This window comes from Propithecus coquereli, unplaced genomic scaffold, assembly GCF_000956105.1.
Source record: "Propithecus coquereli isolate 6110/MARCELLA unplaced genomic scaffold, Pcoq_1.0 Scaffold262, whole genome shotgun sequence".
Classification (NCBI taxonomy): Eukaryota; Metazoa; Chordata; class Mammalia; order Primates; family Indriidae; genus Propithecus; species Propithecus coquereli.
In genome coordinates, this window is record NW_012148197.1 from 4,103,033 (window position 1) to 4,127,525 (window position 24,493).

Genomic DNA, 24,493 nt, shown 5'->3' on the forward strand with positions numbered 1-24,493 from the left:
AGACACCAGGATACCTTATCGGCCAAGACTCTACCTACCTAGGGAGTTTAACTTGAATCCAGGATCCGAGAACCACTTTTCCAAAGCATCGGGTCCCCACACGTCCTGTCTGCAGAAAGCCCAGGCTGGCTGTGGGACACGCTCCGGTACAACTCTCCGATACCACTCTATTTGCTCCAAAGACACACAGGCAACTGGTTTGTGGGTTTTTCTTTCCTCTTTTGTTTTAAGAAATTGCCAAGAAAATCTAGTGAGCACAGAAGAGTGGAATAGCCCGCGACTGGGAGCCAGGAGTCCGGGGTGTTTTGCTTTGACTCTGCCTGGAAGCATTGACCTTGGGTTATCCCTTTAGTGTCTCCACTCTAAATTGTTCTCACCTGTGAGACTGCGATTCTTGCTGCCACACTTGCTTCTCCTGGATTTGAGAAGATTAACCAGGACGACGAGTGTGAGAATGCTTTCAGAACAGCCAAATCTTTTGCAGATGTAAAGTATTATTGTTCATAACAATAATACAGAGTGCACATCTCCGCAAATCACCGTAACTGTATTTTTTTTTACTAATGAACTTCAATGGAAAACACTCTACATAAAACAAGGAAAACATCCAACTGAGTCTATCTGAATTGGCCTATTAACTTTTAACTTTCAGTCAGTTCCACGTGGTAGAAAATATTTACTTTCCCAGCCCATAGTTCAAAAAAAGAGAAGATTATTGCTATAATTTAACTCAGTTTTATACCCCTATCTATTATATTGCTATGCTGATTACATTCCTGTTATAGGATCATTGGATAATTTGAGGCAAAAACCCCAAACCTTTATTTGATTTTTGCCCTACTAATGACAGCTGCTATTTATTGGGTTGACCATGGGGAAATAGGAGAGAAATAGCCCCTCATTCGGACCAACCCTTTTAGCTAAGTAGTTTTACTTCCCTATCGTAGATGAGAAAATTAAAGCTCAGAGAGGTTAATTTCCTCCCCAGGGTAAGGATTAGTAAGTGACAGAGCACTGGATTTGAATTCAAGTCTCTCGGAGTTGAAAATCTGTGGTTTTACTTTTAAATAATACTATTTCTCTGTGACCTACATTACAGCATCGCCAATAAAACATATTGGAACAGTCATTTTAGATTATTAAATCAGATAAACAAGTAACCTATATTTTTGAAAGCAAAATTTAGCTAATTGGAATAGATTTGTTGATATCCAAAAAGGTTTTGGGAAGTGAGTTTTGAGCTTCTCATAGCCTATTGACAGTGAAGGCACCACCTGTGTATGTTACCACACTGGTGATCTGTGGGAAGGGAGGATTGGGAATTTACTTTCAGAAAAAAAAAAAAAATGGAGGTACAAAAGACAAATATTTTCTCTAAATGTTTACTTTGATAATGAGTCTCGGGTAAAATTACACATTTAGTGCAAATATTTCTAATACTATTTTCACTCCTCATTTATGAGAGTGGTCCCCAAATTTGGCCAAGTGTCAGATCATGCAGTAAAAATTTTTAAATGCAAATTTCAAGCTCCCTGCTAGAACTATTGAGTCACGTTTTACCTCTGTTTTTCAAATGCCGCCCCCACCCGCAGGCATTTATGATATAGCTGCTCTGTTGAATTCCTGATGTGTTGTGATTTCCAACTTTCAGAACTGACTTTTTTTAAAAATCTTAACATTAGATAGTCCGTTTACTATTTAAATCACCTGGCTTTTTTTCAACAGTACTAAATTATAAAAGCTACGGTTACTGAAAACCCCACTTTCTATAATTATAACTCAAATGGATAACACACATATATAACATTTTGTAAAAAATCAAGGAAGAAAAAAATCCTAACTGCCATCTATTTCCCATGTTGAGACCTCATATTGTAACTCTCTCCCAAAGTGAATTTTATATCTGAGCCATAAAGATCTAGGAGCTCCTCGTGGGTGTACTGACCCGGCAGCCCTCTAAGACCATTAACATGGCCTCTTCCAGCCCCCACCACTTCAATAAAGACTTTCCAGCCTCTCCAAGACTCCCTGCATACATTATCAATAATTTACTGTTTTCTATCATGACCATTATAAGAAATATTCTTCTCTTATTGCTATAAAGAAAAATGTGTTTACTAGACATAGTTAAAAAACTCATTCAGGGTCACAAATAGACAATGAGAATGTCACTCACAATATATAAATAGAGAAGAAGCATGACACTGGCAACATCCTAGTTCAATGTTAAAAAATTGCATTAGCATATGATTGCAAATATCTGAAAACAAATAGGTTAAAAATCATCTATCACTGAAAAACAAACAAGCATTCAAATCCATTTCAGTGTAAAATTTAGTCTAAGAAAAATATTTAGTATTTAAAATTTCTAACAGTGGTTCTTAAAAGGTAAAAAACAAGGTTTGTTATTCTCTTAAATGTATATTATTTCCTTTCTGAAAGGCAGAATTATTTATATATTTTTAGGTAGAGCTTTTAAAAAATAATTATCCCATCAATCCACTAGCATATTTCTTCTTATCCCTGGACAAGGACTATAGTGATAGGGAACAGATGTAATAAGGCACTGTATGCTCTTGTCACTGCTGTGTTGATTTTGTGACCCAGGAAACCAAACCAACTTTTAATAGCCAGTTGAGAAATTAGTCAATTAAAAAGTTCAAGCTCTTCTATCCAACCTTTCAGGAAGGGAAAGTTGGATCTAGACATAATTGAGTTAGAGCGAAAAATAGTAGGTCTATATGGAAACTGCATATGAATTTTGGGACTATACATGCTAGTGATGGAATATGGAAACATACTGGCAAGTCTGACCAAAATAAAATCCCAGGTAAGCCCCATTTTTTGAGAATGAGTAAAGTTCCTCAACTTTAAAATCAGGTTATAATGAAGAGTTTTCTTTAGTCTTCTCCCTTTGAGAAACATGTAGAAGAAATCAAAGATCATCAATCAGTATTCCATAAGTTTTACTACCTTAGTGTTATAACATTCAATTGTTTAGAATGATGAGCAGAGTAGAAATTATTATTTTCTTTTGTTGAGAACACTTTCATAGGAATGAAAGTTCAATCCGTTTCCTGTAATTAGGTTTCTATGATGTTCTCCTATATGTTTGTATGGTTTGGGGAAGAAAGGATTTATATGGATTCTATTTTTATCACAGTTCAGCATTAAATTGTGCAATGAACACAAAGAATATATGATGAATACATTTTGCTCAAATAACATTTGCTGGTGATTTTTTAAAGTTTTATTCTAAAGAAATCTTTTTCCTGTGTTGTCTTCCTTTAACAGCCCACTTTTCCTGTAGGTCCTGCCATAGGGACAAATACGGCTATTAGCTTTGCTCCTTACTTAGCACCTGTAACCCCTGGAGTTGGGTTAGTCCCAACGGAAATTCTACCCACCACACCTGTTATTGTTCCCGGAAGTCCACCTGTCACTGTCCCGGGCTCAACTGCAACTCAGAAACTTCTCAGGACTGACAAACTGGAGGTACTTCAATTATGTTTGTGTTTTGAGATGTATTTGTCGTAGAAGTATACTTCTATGTAAGTGATAGCTTGGGAGATGTTAATTCAATCCTGTAAAACAGCCATACACACTGGCGCACACACACACACACACACACACACACACACACACACACACACTCTCTTTCTCTCTCTCTCTCTCTCTGTCATCTAAAACCCATGCATTCATAATTCTATGGTTTGAAATAAAGGCCAAGTAAAAAGGAAATTAGTCTGTGGGAAAATAATAACTTTAGTACAAATAAAAATCAGGTACATGTAATATGTGTTTAAGGGCAAAATATTAAACAATCAATAGAATATTGAATCAGTCACTATGCAGGCCATAGAGATGGCTCCATTCCTGAAGGTCTCCTGCTGTGCCAGGCACTAGCCCTTGCTAGATCCTAGAAAGTTCTGGAAACTGGCAGATCAAGAGACCAGCAACCAGGGCAAGGGGGGACACTCAGGGGCAGTGGTGGGAGGAAGTGGGATTACAACTCTTTACCAATTGGTATGGCCATATTTCAATATTTTAAGAACAAGTATGGCTGCTCTGGTAATGTGCCAGGATATCAGCCCTGATTGTGTTCTTGGTAAACAGAGGAGAATTGGAAGCTGGGAAAATTTAGTTACTAATTGAGATATTTTCTTTAACCTAAATTCAAGTGTTCTATCTAGAACATTCAAGAAAACAAGTTCATATATTTATAAAACATAATTCTTAAGTCATGAGTGGAGCCAACCCTCCTGTACTTTGTTGGGTAAAATTTCTCTTTACTCACAGCTGGAGAATTCATCTATTTATCTTACTATTACATCCCCGTGATGTTTAATAGAGCATATAATAAGAGTGTATAAAGATTCTCATAGATTTTTCAAAGAGCTCCTCTAGTTTCATTACTGACTGAAGTTCTCAGGTGACACATACGTGGTTAGGACGTACACTGTACTTTACGTTGGATCTTTACAGAATGTTCTTTCAATGTGCATTTGTTTACATCCTAACCCAGTAAACCTTGAAGGCAATAAAATATTGCTGCCGAATATCCTGTGTATGTTTTAAAATTCAGAATTTCAAACTGCAAATATTTTTAAAGATACATGTTTTTTCACTCAGCTTCGATCTGAAGTATATGGATCCCCAGTTAAAGAGAATGTAAAGTCTAATTGCTTCTGTTTTGGAGAGATATAGCCTATCCCTGTTAGCACTGAATAGACCTTTCATGGGACTGGAAAAGTGTTTTGGGCTCCACCTGCTGGACCCATGGAGCTTTTGTGTTCGGTATGTGACTGTTTTAGAAAACAAATTAAATCAACAGAATTGGGAACAAATAGTCCTTCCCAACAGGGCTAGTAGACAAAGACATATGTGAAAATGATTCACAATGACTTTAGCAGGGTGCCTTTTGGTTCATTCAAACCAGGAATGAAGTCAGCGGCACACAGAGCCCCTTGGTAGGTGCTTGATGGCTTGTCTGCACCTATGACGCTGTCACAGACAGGAGTCATTCCATTTATAGAGGAAGGCTTACTCAGAATCTGTGGGAACATCTTAGCGATTTTTATTTTGTACGTTTTATGAACTAAAGAGAGAATGTTGGCTAATATTCAAAGTAGGAGTAAACAACGAACAATCTTATAATTCATGCTGTTTACCCTTCAACCTTGCCTGGCCACTGGTCAGTGAAACAGTATTTTGCAACTATGTTTGACTTTCACAAGACTTGAATTTCAAGTCAGTGACCCTTCAGAAACATTGAGGTGCTCAAGGTGTGAACCAACACTTACTTACACACTTTGGAACTGGAGACTGAAAAGAGATAAACTTACAACTCTACTAGTAATTTTTTCTTGCTAATGATTTGTACGATATGTATAAGCAGGGAAGAATTATATAAACACTGTGTATGTTATTCATATTATTTCATATTGTCTATATTCAGGGTATAATTAAGAATACTCTTCAAATTCTAAAGAAATCTTTCTTTAGAAGTAAAATCTTGATCCACCAGAATTCTCAGAGGATGGGCAATTCTAGTTACTGAGATTTCAGGATAATTTGGGATTAAAGAATTAAAAATATCAACACTTCCAGCTGTATTCCACTCCCCTCCGTTTACTTATTTCTTTACCGTTGTCTCTTGACATATTTCTCTTGTTTTATCTTTACTTTCTTATCTTCTTTCTGTGCTGTCAAAAATAATAATATAATAACCTTAAAATGAAAGTTTTGGTGTCTTAGATATTGCTCTTGGTTTATGATTATAAGTTATCTTTGTAGAGCAGGGAGAAGAGGGGCAAACAGGAGCATTAACATTCACCCAACGCACTCCCCGTCCTCAGAGACAGGAGGAACAAGTTTGCCGTTTCCTCTGATTGTTTGTGGAGTTGCACGACTATGACCTGGTAGCTTGATGCATGATGAAATTACCCCTCCACGCGAAAAGACAAAAAACCCTATGGCATCCCCAAAGTGGTTGTCTTAGTAGGAGATTTGAAGATATATATAGAGATAGATGATATGCTACTCAGGGACAATGAAGGCCATGTTGATTTTTCTTTCTTATTTTATCTAAACTGCAGATTTTGGATTATTGTCTCAATACAGATTTTCGTCCTAGGAAAGGGAGAAAAACAAAACTCAAGTGAGTTTGGCAGAGATTCTGGTTACTTGGGTTCCGGATAATCAATTGTACTGTGCGTGGCACAGAAGCCACCATTCAAAGGAAGGGAAAGCGTCTGTTTGTGAGCGCGCGGCGCCAGGCTCTGTGCTGCATCGCGGCTCTTGTTCCCTGTGTCTCAGGTTTGCAGGGAGTTCCAGCGAGGGAACTGCGCCCGGGGAGAGACCGACTGCCGCTTTGCACACCCCGCCGACAGCACCATGATCGACACAAACGACAACACCGTAACCGTTTGTATGGATTACATAAAGGGGCGTTGCATGAGGGAGAAATGCAAATATTTTCACCCTCCTGCACACTTGCAGGCCAAAATCAAAGCTGCGCAGCACCAAGCCAACCAAGCCGCGGTGGCCGCCCAGGCAGCCGCGGCCGCGGCCACAGTCATGGTAAGTGCGGCGCCCGCCCCTGCACCTGCCGCAGCGCCCCCCGCCGGGCCGCTCTTCCCAACAGTGGGGGACCCTGGAAGGCTGCTATTCCCGCTGCTCTGCTGCCTAAGTTTTGTTGTTGTTTTCCCCTTTTTGTTTGGTTTTGTTTGGTTTGGTTTTCTCCCTCCTTCCCTTCTTCAGCACAATAAGTAAATCCCTCCCTCGGGGGCGAGTCTGCGGAGACTACATTGTCTCAGCTTGGGGTCTTCTAGGAGAGGGCTCAGGGGCTCTGCAGTGGACAAGAAAGTGGGCACCACACCGGGCCTTCAGAGAGTGGCAAAGAAGGATGGAGACCGCCGCAGCCCAGGTAGAGAAGGCGGCAAGCTGCCGAGAGCAGCCCCCTAAGAGAAGCCCCCCAGTAAGGGACCTGTCAGTGACTGCCTTTTCCCTATTCCAATTTTCCCCCTTCTTCTTCTACTTTTCACAAGGGCAATTTCCCCACTGAAATCTCATGCAGAACGGCAAATGCAATTCAGATGAAAATGGAGCTGTACTGGCTGGCTGGTGTCAAAAAAAAAAAAAAAAAGGACCTGTGACCAGGCTTGCTTCCCTGAGTCACCTTACTCCTTACTGTCCTTCGGAGATTAACAGCAACCTCATTAGCATCATCTGGGAGCCTGCTAGGGCTCCAGAATCTCATGGAGCCTAACTGTCCCTTAGAGACCAAAAGTGTCATCATCGTCATCACCTAGGGGCCTGTTAAACCTCCAGAATCTTGGGCCTCACCCCAGACCTCGGGCATCAGAATTTGAACTTCAAAACATCTCCAGGTGTTTTGTATGCACATTGACATTTGAGAAGCACCTGCCTAGACACTGCTTCTCCAACGTGGCTATGTTTTGGAATTACCTGAAGGGTCTGACATCTTTCCGTTCCCCCAGAGTTTCTTATTTAATTGGTCTGGCGGTGGCCTAGGCTGTGGTGCTTTTTAAAAAGCTCCCAGGTGATTCCAATGCACAGCAAAGTTTGAGAACCACTGTGCTACGCTGTAGAAGTTTCTAATTCATTTGTTTCAGTGTGAGCTCTCTGGCTTATCAGAAGTCTGTTTTAATATGTGATAGGCATCGAGAATTCATTCATTCAACACATTTAATGAGACCATGCATTAGGCACTTGCTGGGTAGAATAAATAAATTAGGCTGAGTTCCTTGCCCTCGAGGAGCTTGTAGTTTACTGGGAGCACTAATGCTCATCAGTGACATGATGACATGATGGAAGTGCATAGTGGGCTCCAGTGGGGCATTAGGGACTCAAAAGGAAAGTTAGATGTGACTTCAGAGATGAAAGGTATAGTCTAAAAACACTAGCTAGCAAACACCACCTCATACATTGGTAACTGGTCCAAAGGGAAGCGTGGCTGTCACACAAGCAAGTTCGTCATTACTCAGCATTCTTTTCACAAATGCTTGTTAAGCCATGGACCCGTGACAAGCAATGGAGACACAGAGAGAAAGGCACAGAGCCTTACAGAGGTTAATCACCACTTGGTGTGCAGTTTGTGGTTCTAGAGATCTTTCCAATCTGAGCTTATTTCCAAGCACCTTGGGCACGGGGTCCTTCTCTATCTCACTATTTTTCTCTCAGAGTCTTTGTCACTTTAGTGTCCTTTCCTCTTGTCCTGCTCATTCTCATGTCACTGGACACAACACTGGCTTTTCTGAGTGTGTGAGTTCCTATATATGTGGAGATGTTTGCATCCACACAAAAGGGTCAGCAAAAAATAGAGGAAGTCTCCCTTTTTTGTTCTAATAAAAGAGTAGTTTCCAAAGCCCATTATAATTGAGAATGGGGAGGAAGGAAGGGAAGATGAAAATAATTTGATAAACTTAATGCTAACAACAAAAAAAAAGACTTCTTTTAGAGAGCAAATGAGGTCCTTTATGCATTTCTCCAGTGTGGAGTCCATTTTACTATCCACGTAGTGAAGATCTCATCCTATAAGAAGTTTCTTGTTGTAATCATTTTAGGCCAGCCTCAACTTATCCTAATAGGTGTTGATTAATGGGCACTAAAAACATAAAATTCATATTATAATCATAACTAGGTGTACAAGATATCCTCAAGGCTAGTCAGAACCCTGATCATAAGAGACAAAAATCTAACTAAAGTAGCTTAAATGAAAAAGTTGAGCTTTACTGGATCATTTGGTGCCCTCCAAAAAGTGTAGGGACAAAACCTCAGGAATGCCTGGGTCCAAGAACTTAGGAACCAGCAATTCTCCCTCTTCTTTCTCTTCCTTGCTTCTCTTAGAAGGTGAGGGCCATTCTCTAAGGCCACCATCACTATGTGACCCAGATAGATCATGGCTTTGGAAAGCTGTAGGGACATGTTCTTACATCTTTTGACAAGAGAGAAAATGGTATCTTCTACACCAGCTCTAATTAGAATAAACAAACAGTTAAGGGTCATTTTGGTGGCTGTCTCTGTGGCTAGAGTGATAGGATGCTGGCTGGCTCGGCCTGGGTTACAGTGGCCATCTCTGGCCACTTGGGTATGAAAGCAGGCCCTGGGAATATGAAAACATTAGTCACTATAACTCAAGGACAGGCACACCTTGCAGATATTGCAGGTTGGGTTCCAGCTCATGGCAATAAAGCTAATAGAGCAATAAAGTGAGTCACATGAATTTTTTGTTTCCCAGTGCATATGAAAGTTATGTTTATACCATTACTGTAGTCTATTAAGAGTGCAATAGCACTGTCTAAAAAGCCAATGTACATTCCTTAATTAAAAAATATTTTATTGTTGGGAAAAAAACCAAAAAACCCAACTATCATCTGACCCTTCAGCAAGTCATAATCTTTTTGCTGGTGGAGGGTCTTGCCCCAGTGTTGATGGATGCTGACCTGATCAGGGTGGTTGCTGAAGGCTGGGGTAGCTATGGCAATTTCTTAAAATAAGACAACTGAAGTTTGCCACATTGATTGGCCCTTCCTTTCATGAAAGATATCTCTGTAGCATGCGATGCTGTGTGATAACATTTTACCCACAGCAGAACTTCTTTAAAATTGGAGTCAATCCTCTCGAACCCTGCTGCTGCCTTATCAACTAAGTTTATGTAATTTTCTAAATCCTTTGTTTTCATTTCAACAAAATTCACAGGGTCTTCACCAGGAGTAGATTCTCTCTCAAGAAACCACTTTCTTTGCTCATCCATAAGAAGCAACTCCTCATTTGTTAGTTCTGTCTTGAGGTTACAGCAATTCAGTCACATCTTCAAGCTCCACTTCTAATTCTAGTTCTCTTGCTGTTTCCACCATATCTGCAGGGACTTCCTCCACTGAAGTCTTGAACCCCTCAAAGTCATCCTCGAGGGTTGGGATCGACTTCTTCCAAACTCCTGTCCATGTTAATATTTTGACTTCTCATCAATCATGAATGTTCTTAATGACATCTAGAATGGTGAATCCTTTCTGGCAAATTTTCAACTTACTTTTCTCAGATCCATTGGAGAAATCATACCAGCTGTATCTATGGCAGCTATAGCCTTACAAAATGTGTTTCTTAAATAAAGTAAGACTTGAAATTCAAAATTTCTCCTGATCCATGGGCTGCAGAATGGATATTGTGTTAGCAGACATGAAAAAAAATCATCTCCTTGTACATCTCCATCAAAGCTCTTGGTGACCAGGTTCATTGTCAATGAGATGTAGTATTTTGAAAGGAATCTTTTTTTCTGAGCAGTAAATCTCAATGGTGGGCTTAAAATATTCAATAACCCATGCTATAAACAGATGTGCTGTCATCGAGGCTTTGTTGTTCCATTTCTAGAGCATAGGCAGAGTATATTTAGCATAATTCTTAAGGGCCCTAAGATTTTCAGATGGAAAATGAGCTTCAAGTCACCATCTGCATTAGCCCCTAGTAAGAGAGTCAGGCTATCTTTTGAAGTTTTGAAGCCAGGCACTGACTTCTCCTTTCTAGCTATGAAAGTCCTAGATGGCATCTTCTTCCAACAGAATGCTGTTTCATGCACATTGAAAATCTGTTGTTTAATGTAGCCACCTTCATCAAGGCCACCTTTAGCTAGATCTACTGGATAACTTGCTGCAGCTTCTGCATCAAACACTTGCTGCTCACTTCACACTTTTAGGTTGTGGAAACAACTTCTTTCCTTCAACCTCGTGAACCCACATCTGCAGCTTCAGACTTTTATTCTGCAGCTCCTCATGTCTCTCAACCTTCATAAAATTGAAGAGTTGGGGACTTGTTCTGGATTAGGCTTTGGCTTAAGAGAATGTTGTGGCTTGTTTGATCTTCTATCCAGACCACTCGAACTTTCCCACATCAGCAGTAAGTCTGTTTCACTCTCTTATTCGTATGTTCACTGGATTAACACTGAATTTCCTTCAAGAATTTTTACTTCGCATTCATAACTTGGCTAAAACTGTTTGGCACAAGAGGCCTAGCTTTTGACCTATCTTGTTTTTTGACATGCCTCACTAAGTTTAATCATTTCTAGCTTTTGATTTCAAGTGAGAGATGTGCAACTCTTCCTTTCATTTGAACACTTAAAAGCCATCAGAGAGATACTAATTGACCTAATTTCAATATTGTTGTGTCTCAGGGAATAGGGAGACCCGAAAAGAGGGAGAGAGATGGGTGTTAGGCCATTGGTGGAGCAGTCAAAACACACATGATATTTATCATTAGGTTCACCATCTTATAAGGGCATGGTTCATGGCACCCCAAAACAATTACCATAATAACATCAAAGATCACTGATCACAAATCACCATAACAGATATAATGTATAATAATAATGAAAAAAGTTTGAAATATTGTGAGAATGTGACACAGAGACACAAAGTTAGCACATGCTGTGGGGAAAATGGCACTGATAGACTTATTTGAGGCAGGGCTGCCACAAACCTTCAATTTTTAAAAAATGTATTATTTGCAAAGTGCAATAAAGCAAATTGCAATAAAACAAGATATGCCTGTACCTGCTAATACAACAAATCATGGTACTAATAGTGACTTTATGGCTGAGCCCTGATTTTATTTGCCTGTTTCCTAGAAGTACCAATTCTAACAACTGCAATCAATATATACTTTAATCATCGAAGGAACAACGTGGTAGATGACCTGGGCTGATGGGGTAAGAGAAGAAATGATCATTTACATAGACAGGTCATTCCTCAGCCTCATGTGTTTAAGTCAAAGCTATTGTCTTCTCTGTGCCCTTCTACACATTTTCACATCACATTCGTCAATATGCATAAAGATTGTCGTAGCAGATGCCAGTAGAGTTAGTTACTGTAGTTTCTTGGATTAGTACACAGTGTCCAAATTAAGAGTTCTGATAAGTCAGAGAATCTTGCAGCCTCTTCAAAGACAACCCAAAGGAATGTAGTTTCAGAACAAGAGCCAGGTTCTTTCTGACAATGACAGGAAAATTACTGAATCTGTCACTGTCTATTTAGTTGAAGTGAGAGGCGCAGTTGGAACCAGCTCAGTTGCAGTTGGATGAAGTCAAAGTATTCTTACTCTAGTAGCAAGATAACTCTTCAGAATCTGGAAAAAACTATTCTTTTATTTCCTTATTTAAAAAGATAAATGAGAATGCTGATTGCAGTTCAAAGATATGGCCATTCCATTCACCTGGCTTTCATGTCTGAACCCAAAGCATTTCCCTAGCGCAATTTTTATTATTAATATTATCTGGGGAGTTTCCCCTTATTTTAATTAATTAGACCCTTAAAAAGAATTTAAATCTTTAACTTCAGAAAAAGAGTTGTTCGTTTCCCATTAGAGCATTATTCTTTTAACTATCTCTAAAACACAAGCATCACACTTACCAGAATTTTTAAAATGTGAGAACAAGCAAGACGGAACCTCTCTTTGGTAGTTTTAAGCACAAAAGGGCATCTGATCTTCATACAACCAGTCTTTTTTCACAGATACCAAAATGGGGAGACACAGGAGAGAACTATTTTGCAACAGGAAACAGGACAAGCTGCCACCAGCTAGATAAGTTTCATATTGTTCAAGAAAATCTGTACACGAGCTTTAAATTCCCTCCTACTTGTCTACATCCTTTTATTTAACATGAGAGTGGCAGCTCTGATTATGGTTGTCAGCATTTCCCGACCGCTCTGATTTGGTTTTTGCATATAATGCCGGAGTGGGCCCTTGGTTGGATTGCCTTGACCTGCATGCAGTTGGATTCTTCCTCAATCCAGAAAAAGAAAAACTTGGCTGCACACAGGGTCTGCTCCCACTCATCAGCCATTTACACAAAGCTGGAGGGCCCAGGGGGGCAGAGGATCAGAAATGTTGGTGAGGCCAGCAAGAATGGATTCCTAGGGTCTGGCACATAGTGGGAGCGCAATTATTAATAAAAAGAACCTTTTTCTCCACCTCGGTGCCTAAGGAGGCTCCTGGGGTGCACTGGGCTCAGTGATCTGTAAGGTCTGTTCTAAGCCTGAAGATCTTTGAGCATAGGTAAACACAGATTCCAGCAAACAGTATCATCTAAAACAGAGAATCTGTATACTGAAAAGCTGCATTATAACATGATTATTCATCCACATGGATTTTTAAAAATTCACTCTGCACATGTGTTTCACAGTGTGTATGCTCTACCCTCCCAGACCTCAGTGTTTACCTGAAAAGAAGATCTTTGCATCTAATAAAGAAAACCCACACTAAGGAGTGGTAGAAAGAGATAAGTTGTCACTGTCCTGTTCATTTTGGAGTTCTCAAGCTTTTTTCATTCCTAGATTATTCTAAATTCTATGGAATTTAAGTTTCATCAAACTAAGACAGGAAAGGTGAGATAGGGGAGGAAATTAACCTTTCAGGTGACAATCCTAAGGAGAAATATTTAATATTTATTATTCTACTTGGAAATTTCATTAAATGATGCTTTTTAAGTCAAAATTTTGTTCATAAATACCAGCCTTTGGAGACATAAACACTCTTCTAGTCAGCATGTGGGAAAAGATCAACCCACTAGTGGATTCATTCTATAAATCTTAGAAACTAGAAATCTGAAGGGAAAAATTGGGCCCAGGAAATTGAGACCAAACTGATTCTGAGTTTAACCATCCATTTAATGGGAGAATAGGCTATGCAGCCTTCTTTAACTAATGCAGATTAATTTAAGCTAAAAACAAAACAAAACTACAAAACCCTGCATTACTTTATAATGTAAAACTGTGCGAGGATGAAAGATTTTAAACAAAAATGGCATCAGGGAAGTTACATGATGTCAAACTTACAAGTGAGGAAAGAACGTACAGTACACAGAAGTTTTCTTATTGTTGGGCTCCTTGGTTTTTCTTTTTTTAATGTTCACACTTCTACTTTCACAACATTGATTTCATATTATTTGATGGCCTCTATCAAAACTGCCTTCTCAAGCGTTTTCTTCCCCATTGGCCTTTGTAAATCTCTTCTCTATCTATAGTCCTTTCCACCGTATTTCTGGCCTCTCTTTTTCCCCTCCATAGCTCTCCACCCATCTCCTGTCATCTTCATACTTTTTATCCCGAATCATCAAGTGGGAATGAACATCCTGTATTTGCCAGGGAAAATGTCATTAATTTTAATGTCTCCCATTTTAAGGGTTTAGTACTATCCCATTTTATTTCAAATGAGAAACTTCTATCTCAGAACTTTAGAATATAATATTTGCATTTATTAGACAAATCGTAGGGATTTACTTATTGTGCTAAGCATAGAAAAGAGGTATTTCATTTTTTATTTGCATTGGAGCTATTCCTTCGAATTTCTTTATTTTCACAGAATTCCATCTTAGAATTTTTAGTTTTAGTTTTTTTAGATATAATTAACAAAGAATAGGAAAATTTCTCATTGTGGTCTAAATCGATCCATATTTGTTATTATTTCAGCTGTTTAAGTGAAACTATCTTCCCAAAAGTATTGGTTATAAGTTAAAGATATTATTTTACTTCTAATCTTTCAAGCAGTTCTTTGCTATTTTTAGCTGTTTGCTATTTTTAGCTGTTTCCTATTTTTAGCTGTTATACTTGTTCTAGCCAAGAGTTCCATTTCTCATTAATGGGATTGGTCACTGATCGTAGCTAAAAGTACAAATAGAATTACTAAATAGAAATTATTTTGGTACCTGAGGACACTAAATATCTTTTTAAAGGGTATTTTCATAGTGTAATCAGGTAAGTTGTTTGAGATAAATTAAATTATAATTTCAAATGTAGTAGAAAACAGAATGGATGATAAGTTAGTCATTAGAAGCAAGACGATGGAATAAAAGTGGGAAATTCTGGAAACTCACTATTTAAATTCAAGACATTAAATTTGGAACCTTAGTCCACATTGCAAAACCCACACTAGCAGAGTGAAGAAAAGAATTGAGACAATTAGCCACATGATTCAGACAAAAAATAAAGATCCAAACCCAAACAATTTTGCCTAAATAATCTTGTGTTTGAATATTTTTTTGCCTGAATTTTTTGTCTCAGTTTGCCACTTCATTTTGTTAGGCTAGATCTGAATTCAAAGTTATTTTTACGAAAATTTTCAACTTGGACCTTATACTGACTTGATGTATTCATTGTTTTATATTGAAAACTAACTTATCAGAAGTTCTTCAATCCTATGGCCCTTAAAAGTTTTGCATTTTTTTCTGAAGCAATATAAAAAATGCTTATGGTGTGTATGCAAGCTGCTGTTTTAACTTTCCTGAATTTCAAACATCTATATTTTACTCTCTTATATGCTTTTAACTAAGGTATAGTAGATGCATTTTTGCTTCAATACTAATTTAAGGTGTAATATTCATTTCTTTAGAGAACATTTTTGTTGTTGTGCATGCCTAGTGTTTTGTACGTTGTATATTGCATTCAGAATATTTTTTTCCTTCTCACCTATCCACAATGCAATGCCGTTCCCATGATGCACCTCTGCTTGCTGTTTACCTGTATGTTAATTCGCTTGAATCCCATTGGCCCACTGCCATCATGTGCTCGCTGCCTGTTATTAAAAGACTCAGTCGACTGCCAAAGCAATGAAGCGACCTCTCGAAGCAACTGTAGACCTGGTACTTTGACCTTTCACCTTTCGCTTTGCATGTAGCTTTTCAGAGAACCATCCGAGATTTGTATTACTTGTAAAATATTGGTTGCAAACAATCATTATTATTAATTTATGGAAAAAATTCAATAAGGTGTTTAGCCATCTCATTTTCATATGTAATCTGTGAAATAAATTAATCCTAACAAATTTTAATCCCTTTTCCAAAAGAGTGAAGCAAATATAAATTACTTGGCTCAGAAAATGTTCATTATAATTCCTATTAACCTTTAAAATTCAAAAAAATTGTCGTTTAGTTAAAGAAAAGAATAGATATTATTAATAACACAAATGCTTCTTTCCCCCCTTAGAATAGTTTAACTCATTTTAAAAGCTGAAGCCATTTTTTCGTTGTTGTTGCTTGATAGTTTTTCTTTTCCTTAGTTGAGATGCTACCGTTTTGGGTTACAGAAATCATGCTTTCGCTCTCAATAACAAATTCTCACTCATTCGACATTGCCGCTGTTTAAATTAAGGTGCATGGCAGAGGCATCTCCTTAGCTGTCATTTTGTTAAAAAGAATGTTGCAATTGATGATCTCTGTGGACACGGAAGGTGTGTTTGCTTTAAGTTAGACATATCTTATCGAATTCTTCATTTCTAGGCCTTTCCCCCTGGTGCACTTCATCCTTTACCAAAGAGACAAGCACTTGAAAAAAGCAACGGGACCAGCGCGGTCTTTAACCCCAGCGTCTTGCATTACCAGCAGGCTCTCACCAGCGCACAGTTGCAGCAACACGCCGCGTTCATCCCGACAGGTAAGTCCCCTTACTGTCCCACGTCCTGTGCCCTCGTGCCCTTCCGGTCATGTGCTTTCTTCTCATTTCTTTAAGCTGTTTGGTGGCATCTAGTTTGCTTTTAAAGGTACGATACAGCTTGAAATTCATCGTTGTCCTAGCTATCTAGACATATTTCCCTTGCTTGGAATGATAGCTAAAGAGTGTTAGGATTCTAAAGCCAAATATTTGATAGAGTTAAGTGACAGATTTAAACCATGAGAAGCAGTGAGCAGTTAGGACTTTTGGATTCTTGTATTTATACAAGCCCTGTAAAATTGTTTATGTAAATAAGATCTTTTATGACAATTGAAATTTGTAGTTAACTCTGAATGATCCAAAAATAGCAATTCCAGTAAATACTAACCATTTTTTTCTATTTCTACGCAGACCACTAAAAATAAAACACAGCTATTCAAATTAAAGCAATCCTCTACTCATATTTTTATATCCATTCTCTTTCTTTCTCCATCCTTCTCAACTTTCACCAAGTTCACAAATATATAGAGCTCTTACCCTTGGTTTCTAAGCCAATGCCTGATAATATTAGGCGCTATGGTGCATTAACTCTATTATTCCACTAAGAGATCAATGGTATTAATCGTAGAATCTTGGAGTTTAAAGGATTCTTAGTGATCTCCTCATCCAGTTGATTGTTTTACAGATGAGAAAACTGAGGCCCCCTACAGGAGAAGTGACTTTCCAAGGTGGCACAACTAATGATAAAAAGATGAGAACCTACTTTCTCTGTGACCAATTCAACTGGCATAACGCTACACCACCCACCCCTCCTCTATCTATTGATTCCACAGAGTTCCACTAAAGAACCAGATAAAAGTGGATTTTTTTTTTAAGTGGCAAAAAGGTCAGATAGAAATGAAGAAACAAAAGTATAATGCATGTTAGGCCTCTGCATTTTTTCCTACATCCCTGACCACAAACATACACACAACATACACAAACAAACACAGTCACCATAAATTGACTGACCGTGGTTTTCAACTTTTAGTCTGATGTAGCCTTTGGTGGGAAAACCATCCATTAAGTTTTTCATTTTGAAGTCAAATTCTGCATCCCATGATAGTGAGTTGAATATAGATGAACAACAATTTTAACAAAAAGAGATTGTTGATCCTAATGCATATGTTTGGACTTTTCCAGTTTATTATCCATTTCTTTAAATCTCATAGCATATTAGGAGTTAATATCTGAGGGAGTTGAGTAAATATTTCTGTGGTATTCTTTGTATGAAATCTACACATTGAAATGAATTAGTAACCTGGGAACACTATTTATAATAGTAAAAATATAAATTGCATTAACAAAATGGTTTTTAGTTTTCTTATTTTAGTTTTAAACCTATCTTAAAATAAACAAACTCATTGACCTGTAGAGGGGATCTCTAATTCAGCACTTATTAGGGCTTCATTCTTGCCCTATTGCAACCAGAACTAGTGACATTTCCAGTGCTGTGATGGCATAACAGCATTTGTAGATGTAATCCACTTGAAATAACATTTGTGAAACAATCACTAGAAGGTAAACTTAGCTTGAGGTCCTGTGTGGTTTCTACAAGTGTCTCATTATAGACCTCTTGGCCACTAGATATTTTAAGAGGAAAAAAAATTAAGGAAGAATATACTGAGGGGGAAAACAGAAAAGGACAAGTATTTTTCTGAAGAATGGATGATAATACCATTCCCATTCCCCGGGATTACCTATGGAACCCAGAAGCTAAGCCTGGCAAAAGACTCTGAACCCCTAACACATATTTAACACTCCAATCCAATAATGGATGATTTATTAAAATACTGAAAGAATCCTCACTGTAAAATATTTCACCTTGAAACCCTTTAAATATTTCCAAAGCAAGAATGAATAACAGCCTTTATGCAACGACCTGATTTTTGTTGATGAAATGTATTATATGAAGGACCGATGTGCTGTATTGGCTGCTGCGGTTGTGTACTTCCGCCCTCTGGTGGATTCCTTAGGAACAGCTTAAGTGTGTCTGGCCACCCTCAATACAGTGGGCTTTGGTAGCAGAAAAGTGGGTCCTAGCCCACTTAATTCAGTGAATTAGAAGTGTTTCCATCTGTTACATGATACAAATATCATAGTGGAAAAACATGTGGATCTCATGTTCTAAAATGGTATTTTAAATTCTAAGAAATTTTCACGTTTCTCTTAAACGAGGAAAGAGAAAATAATTTTATTAAAAGGAAATTAGCATAATTTTCTCCCACTCAAATCTATAATAGAAACTTTAGTGTTTATTTTAGCTCAAGTTTTTTACTTCAGACTTTGTTTCTTATAAAACACATTTTCAACCTTGTTTTTAAAATGATAATGATAATAAATCATTCATTGTTAATCATCCTTGTTTTTAAACCTCAGCAAATCAAGTGATGATGCTCAAATATAATTTTTGTAACTTGATAGATAGTGAGCCTATTATTTTTAAATGAACAAATTTTGATTTTTCTACAGATGTTTTACATAAACAACTGTCATAAACATGAAATGAAAAGCAGTTTGTGTTCTCCTGGGGGTTGCCCTTTATGGAAAGGTCATTCATAGTAAAGCTTTTAATAGACTACTCAAATTCTCCCATTGACACAGTGTGAACTGAAATTTAGGAATTCTGCCTGCAGGCTGTAAAGATATTAATATAAAATTTTATGCAAAATATGGGAGTCTTCTCCAAACCCATGCTAAAATAATTATCACCCTAGTTGATGCCCTAGCACATTTGCAGTGGGTGAGATTTCTCTCTCTCTCTTTTTTTTTTTTTTTTTTTACTTTTTTCATAGAGATGATTTTAACCAAGTAGTTATACTTTTTCTTTGCTATGTTAGGAACGTGGCGAAACCGCACACACTTTCAAAAATAGCAGCATAATAATTCTTGGCATTTCTCTGACAGGTTTATTCTGAGTTACTGTAAGTGTTCTCATAGACATTATCTCATTATTCTTCAAGATGTTGCAATTCTTTTAGTGTCAGGCATAGTTATTTGCATTTTGCAGATGGAAAAACTGAGGCTGTGTCTATACTGTAAAGTGGAATGTGTAATTAATGGAATTATCCAGATAATTCTGGCTCACATATACGAGAGCCGAATTATTTGTGCAACAGAAACAGAAAACATTTGAGAAGGCTTTGTTCACAGAATTAGTGCTTTCATGAAATGCTTCAGCTGGTCAGAACAAAGGCGACCCCCAGAATCCTTCCATGATTTATTTCATTATAAAAAAATCACAGAATAAGTAGAACAAGGGAAAGTGCTAGCCCAAATATTGCCTAATGATGAGAAACCATAAATGTTACATAAGGTTATCATACAACTTGGTGAACGATTTATCAGTGTTTATAGTGGAAACTATGTCTTCATAACCACAACAAAATTTCTTTATTCCATTCAATTTTGCAAACATATCTTGAACACATAGTATGTTCTGGGTTCCAGAGCCAGTAATGAGAATACAGAAGAGTTCAAAGCTAGGTAAAAACCAAATATCATGCAAAGCATGAAGGACTAGCTGCAGGTCTGAGCAATGCTACTGGAGAGTGACGGAGAGGGAGGCGATGCTTCTGCCTTCAGCATGTGCAATGGGTGGTGGATATCCGGAGGATATGGAGAAAGAAGACTTTCCAAAGTAGTAGAAATTGGCTTAGGACTTTGAAAGAGAAGCAAGATTTTACCACTGGGGAAGAGTATCCCAGACAGGGGATGGGAAGAATATATTTGAAGAATAGGAAGTGGTATGTTGTAGCTAGAGTGTAAAGTCCTTACAGAGTCTGTGCGAAGAGTGGAGGTGAGCAGTGGGGTGAAAAGGCAGAGATGGGGTTTGCAAAGAAGATCAGGATCAGAATCTGGCATTGAGTAAGAGAGCCACACACAGCCAAAGCACGGTTATGTGTTTCCAATATTCACGTCATTATTCAGCTGCATAAGAGAGAGAGGCTCATTGAATTAATTTGGTCGAGTATTTCAGCCACATCCAGGACTGAAGCCAAAGTGACATGACTAATCCTAGCCCAGTGTGGCTGTGGGAGCTGTTGATTGTTTGCAATCCCGATGACATTCACGTTCATGACACAGAAAAACCCTCCAAGAAAGCCCCTCCACATTGGAATGCAAGAAATAAGAGGGGATTTTTATAGGGGTAACTTTGAATCCAGCCATGGTTAACTTTAAAATAAAATCATTCACAAACTTGGTACTTTAATAAATTTTAGGAACAAACTGTTCCCAACACGCTTCTCACTAATGGCTAAGAAGATTCATTCAACACATTGACTACCTTCTACATGCCTCCATAGACCTGGTCAGACAGGAACTCTGCTTCCCAGTGTTTACAGGGGAGGAGGAAAGACGGATGTTCAGCAAATATCCATGTAAATATACAGTTAAATTTTTCATGAGTACAGGTTGAGTATCCCTTATCCAAAATACTTGGGACCAGAAGTGTTTGGGATTTTTTTTGTTTTTTTTGGATTTTTGAATATTTTCATTTCATTACGAGTTGAGCATCCCAAATCTGAAAATCTGAAATTTGAAATACTCCAATGAGCATTTCCTTTGAGGGTCATGTTGGCACTCAAAACGTTTCAGATTTTAGAGTATTTTGGATTTTAGGATTTGGAGTGCTCAACCTGTACTATGAATGAAAAAGTAAAGAGTTCAATGAGACTAAAAATAGAAAACTGACTTGATGGCATGGGGAAGTAGGTAAAAGAACAACTGAACAATTTCTAAAGAAGTGGCATGGACGTTGAGACCTGGAAGAGTGGGGTGAAGATTATTCTAGGCCAAGGGGACAGCTTATAGGCAGCTCAAAAATAGGGCAAAAGTGTGATGTGTGCAATTCAGAGAAATGAAAGGCTAACCTGTCTGGATCATGGTGCCAGGGAAGAGAGGGGTAGGACAGCCTGAGGGTATCAGAGGCTGAACCACAGGGCACCTTTATCCTCAAGGCAGTGAGAAAACACCAAATCCTTTCCAGCAGAGGAGTGGCTGGCCTGCATTTGGAAAGGTTTACTCTGCCAGCAGAGTGGAGAATGGGCTAAGGAAGGAAGAAAAATGGAAGCGGAAAGACCAGTTAGAATGTTATCACAAATAGCCCAGCCTAGAGATGTGGTGACCAGGACTTGAGAAGTGGTGGTAATGATGGACAAACAGACAAATGCAGGCTGCATTTTAGAAGCAGGATTGCTCTGGGTTATTGGTAAGTTGGACTGGGGAATTGCACTAGGGGAAGTGGTATCAGCCATAACTTTCAGTTCAGACTAGAGCTCTACATAGACAGTGAGCTATCAGGTATTTCCTGAGATAGAGAAACAGATTCTGTGAAAAAGATCAAAGTTTGGACATGTTAAATTTGAGACACTTGTGAGACATCCAAGTAGAGAGGCCAGGTAAGCAGTTAGATGAAAGGACCTAGAGCTCAGAGAAGAGGTCTGAGCAGGATACATAAATGTGGAAACCATGAGCTCATAGAATTTAAATCCATAAATTGAAAGATATACCAGGAAAAAGTATAGAGTAGATGAAAAAGACCCATAACTGAGTCCTGAAAAACTACATCATATAGAGATGTAGAGTTCAGGGAAGGAAGAGGATCCAGCAAAATCAATAAAAGGGAGTTGCCAGAAAGAAAAAGAAAATGCGTGTGTGCGAGTGAGAGAGAGAAAGAGAGAGAGATCAAAAATCTAAGGGAAGAGAGTGGTTTATCATGCAGGAGGTGGGCGAGTGCTAAATGCTACTGAGAAGCAGGAACAGTTAGGTGAAGATGCCTACTGATTGCAGCAATATGGAGTTCTTTGGTGACTGACATTTGCAGCTTGAGTGAAGAGGTAAAAATGAAAGCCCAATTGGAGAGGATGGGAGAATAAATGAGGACAAGGAAGTGAAAATTTGTGTGTAGTTAACTTTCCAAAAGTTTGTGAAGATTAGAGAAATAGGGCTGGAGAAAGATATGGTGTCATGAAAGGGATTTTGAGGGGGTGTGTGAGTGTGTGTGTGTGTGCGTGTGTGTGTTTTAAGTTGGATATATTGGCGCATATTTGTTGAAGAATCCAGTAGTAGCCCAGTAAAATAGCCCCCTTTCCTGAATAGGTAGTATTAGCTTGATCAAAATGTAGGTCGGGCAAAAAGTATCCTTGTGGTGTGAACAGCTAGTATCTCAGAAGGCAATTCTGAAACCCTAAGTGGGTACACTTATGTTCGTTAAAAACTCCTTCTCTGGCACTTACTTGATGCGCAGTCATCAGTTATCTAAATCCACATATTACCTTGCTTTTCATGGTACTGAACCAGTAGCATATAATTCCTCAAAGCTTTCAAAACAATTCTTTCTCAGTTCTCCACAACAGACATTAACATTCATGGTCAGAATTTTCTGATTCATGCACATTAATAAAACCACCACAGGTAAGGCAACTATTTCTAAGGAAGGGCTGAAATCCCTCCTCCCTACCTCCCACCTGCCCACTTAGGCACCTATTGGAGATTTCCTAGGAGTTTTGCCAAAGGTCTCTCTCCAGGGGCCACCTTGTAGCAACCATGACAAAACTCTGCAACCCTGGTCTTAACTGAGCCCCAGTTCTGCACTATTTTGCCTCTACAGTGTTTCAACTTTATTGCTAGGCACTACTCCCTTATTACAATGAATCTCATAGCAGAAGGTAGATGACACACATATACACACTCAGGTCATTCCATCCAAGTATCTCAATCTTCCTACATTATTGGGCTTTCAAGCCATGATCTAAAATTAACTTACCCTGCCCTGTAAGATTTCGATTTGGAGAGTATGAAATCTTAATTACTGTTCTTACTTTCATATTGTTGCTGACATAAAAGTTTTACAGTCAAACAAGTGAACTTTTGATGCAATAAATTCAGCATAATCTTGTGAATATAAAACCTGACCTGGATTTAGGAGTAGAGTTCTATTTCCAGCCTTACCCTTGACTCTCACTATGCATGACCTTGGAGGAGTTACTACTATGCCTCAGATTTTTCATCTGTAAAATACCCACTTCCTACCTTGGAGGATGAACCTGATAATGTCTGTAAAATACTTTGACGTCTTAGAGGAAGGACACCACGGCATTATCACATGTCATTCTTATTAGAATCATGTTGATGTATATGAATAGAAAGTGTGAACAGTAGTCTAAGGAGAGAGCTTGGAATAATATTGGCTTAAAATAAGTCAGATATATTTGTGTCTGTACTGACAATGTGAATGACCCTAAAAGACTGTGTTAACTAACCCTACTTATTTCTGGTTGTGCTTCAATCTCACTTTGAATGTTAACTCTAAACCGCTAACCTGTTTCTTTCCCTTTATTCACTTTTTCCACCCACCATTGCATGACATCAGGGTCAGTTTTGTGCATGACACCCGCTACCAGTATTGGTAGGTTTCAACCTTTTTTATTTGTCTTTTATATGATGTACGATACCTTCACTTGCTTGAAATTGATTTCAGAGATGGTAGAAATGCTTTAGGAAATAGTATATTTGAAGGTTTATTTGGCTTTAGAGTTAACATATAGGTTTTTAAAAATGTACTTGTATATTTAAGAAAGCGATGGTTTTAACGTGACCTCTTGTGCTAGAACAATCACAAACAAAAACATAAAACCACAAGTACGAGTCTGCTTTTTAATGATTTGTGTTTTGTTTCTCTTTATAGTTTATATGGTGTAGCACAAGGGAAAAAGAGCTTACTTTATCAGAGAGGCAGGCTAATTTCATCAGTGTTTTAAAGTTTCATAGTGGTGTGCCTTTATCTCCTCTTTGCTGTGTGTTAGAATTATCAGAGTTTCCCAGAAGTATTTATTTTTTAAAAATTATAAATGGATGTATTTTGAAACCAAGTGTCTGAGTTACCTTACTTGATTATCTTTTGAAATTTTAAGTGTTGATTTATTTGTGATGATTTTCTGTACTTCAGCATTCCCTCCGCTGTTAAATTTTAATAGTATGCAGTTATCCTCACACATTTTAATGCCTTGATACAA

General features: G+C 38.2%; 1 protein-coding gene across 4 annotated transcripts in view; it reads left to right on the forward strand.

Moving 5' to 3' along the window:
* MBNL2 (muscleblind-like splicing regulator 2) overlaps positions 1 to 24,493 on the forward strand; it is a 156,433-nt gene that overhangs the window by 105,816 nt on the left and 26,124 nt on the right. For 2 of the 4 annotated variants that reach the window (XM_012647353.1, XM_012647352.1), the window contains exons 4-6: positions 3,295 to 3,495; positions 6,319 to 6,582; positions 16,286 to 16,439. In XM_012647353.1, coding sequence (XP_012502807.1) covers positions 3,295 to 3,495; positions 6,319 to 6,582; positions 16,286 to 16,439 — 619 coding nt within the window. Of the gene's footprint in view, positions 1 to 3,294; positions 3,496 to 6,318; positions 6,583 to 15,595; positions 15,650 to 16,285; positions 16,440 to 23,850; positions 23,887 to 24,493 lie in introns of all 4 variants that reach the window. The other 2 variants (XM_012647351.1, XM_012647350.1) reach the window with 2 other exon arrangements.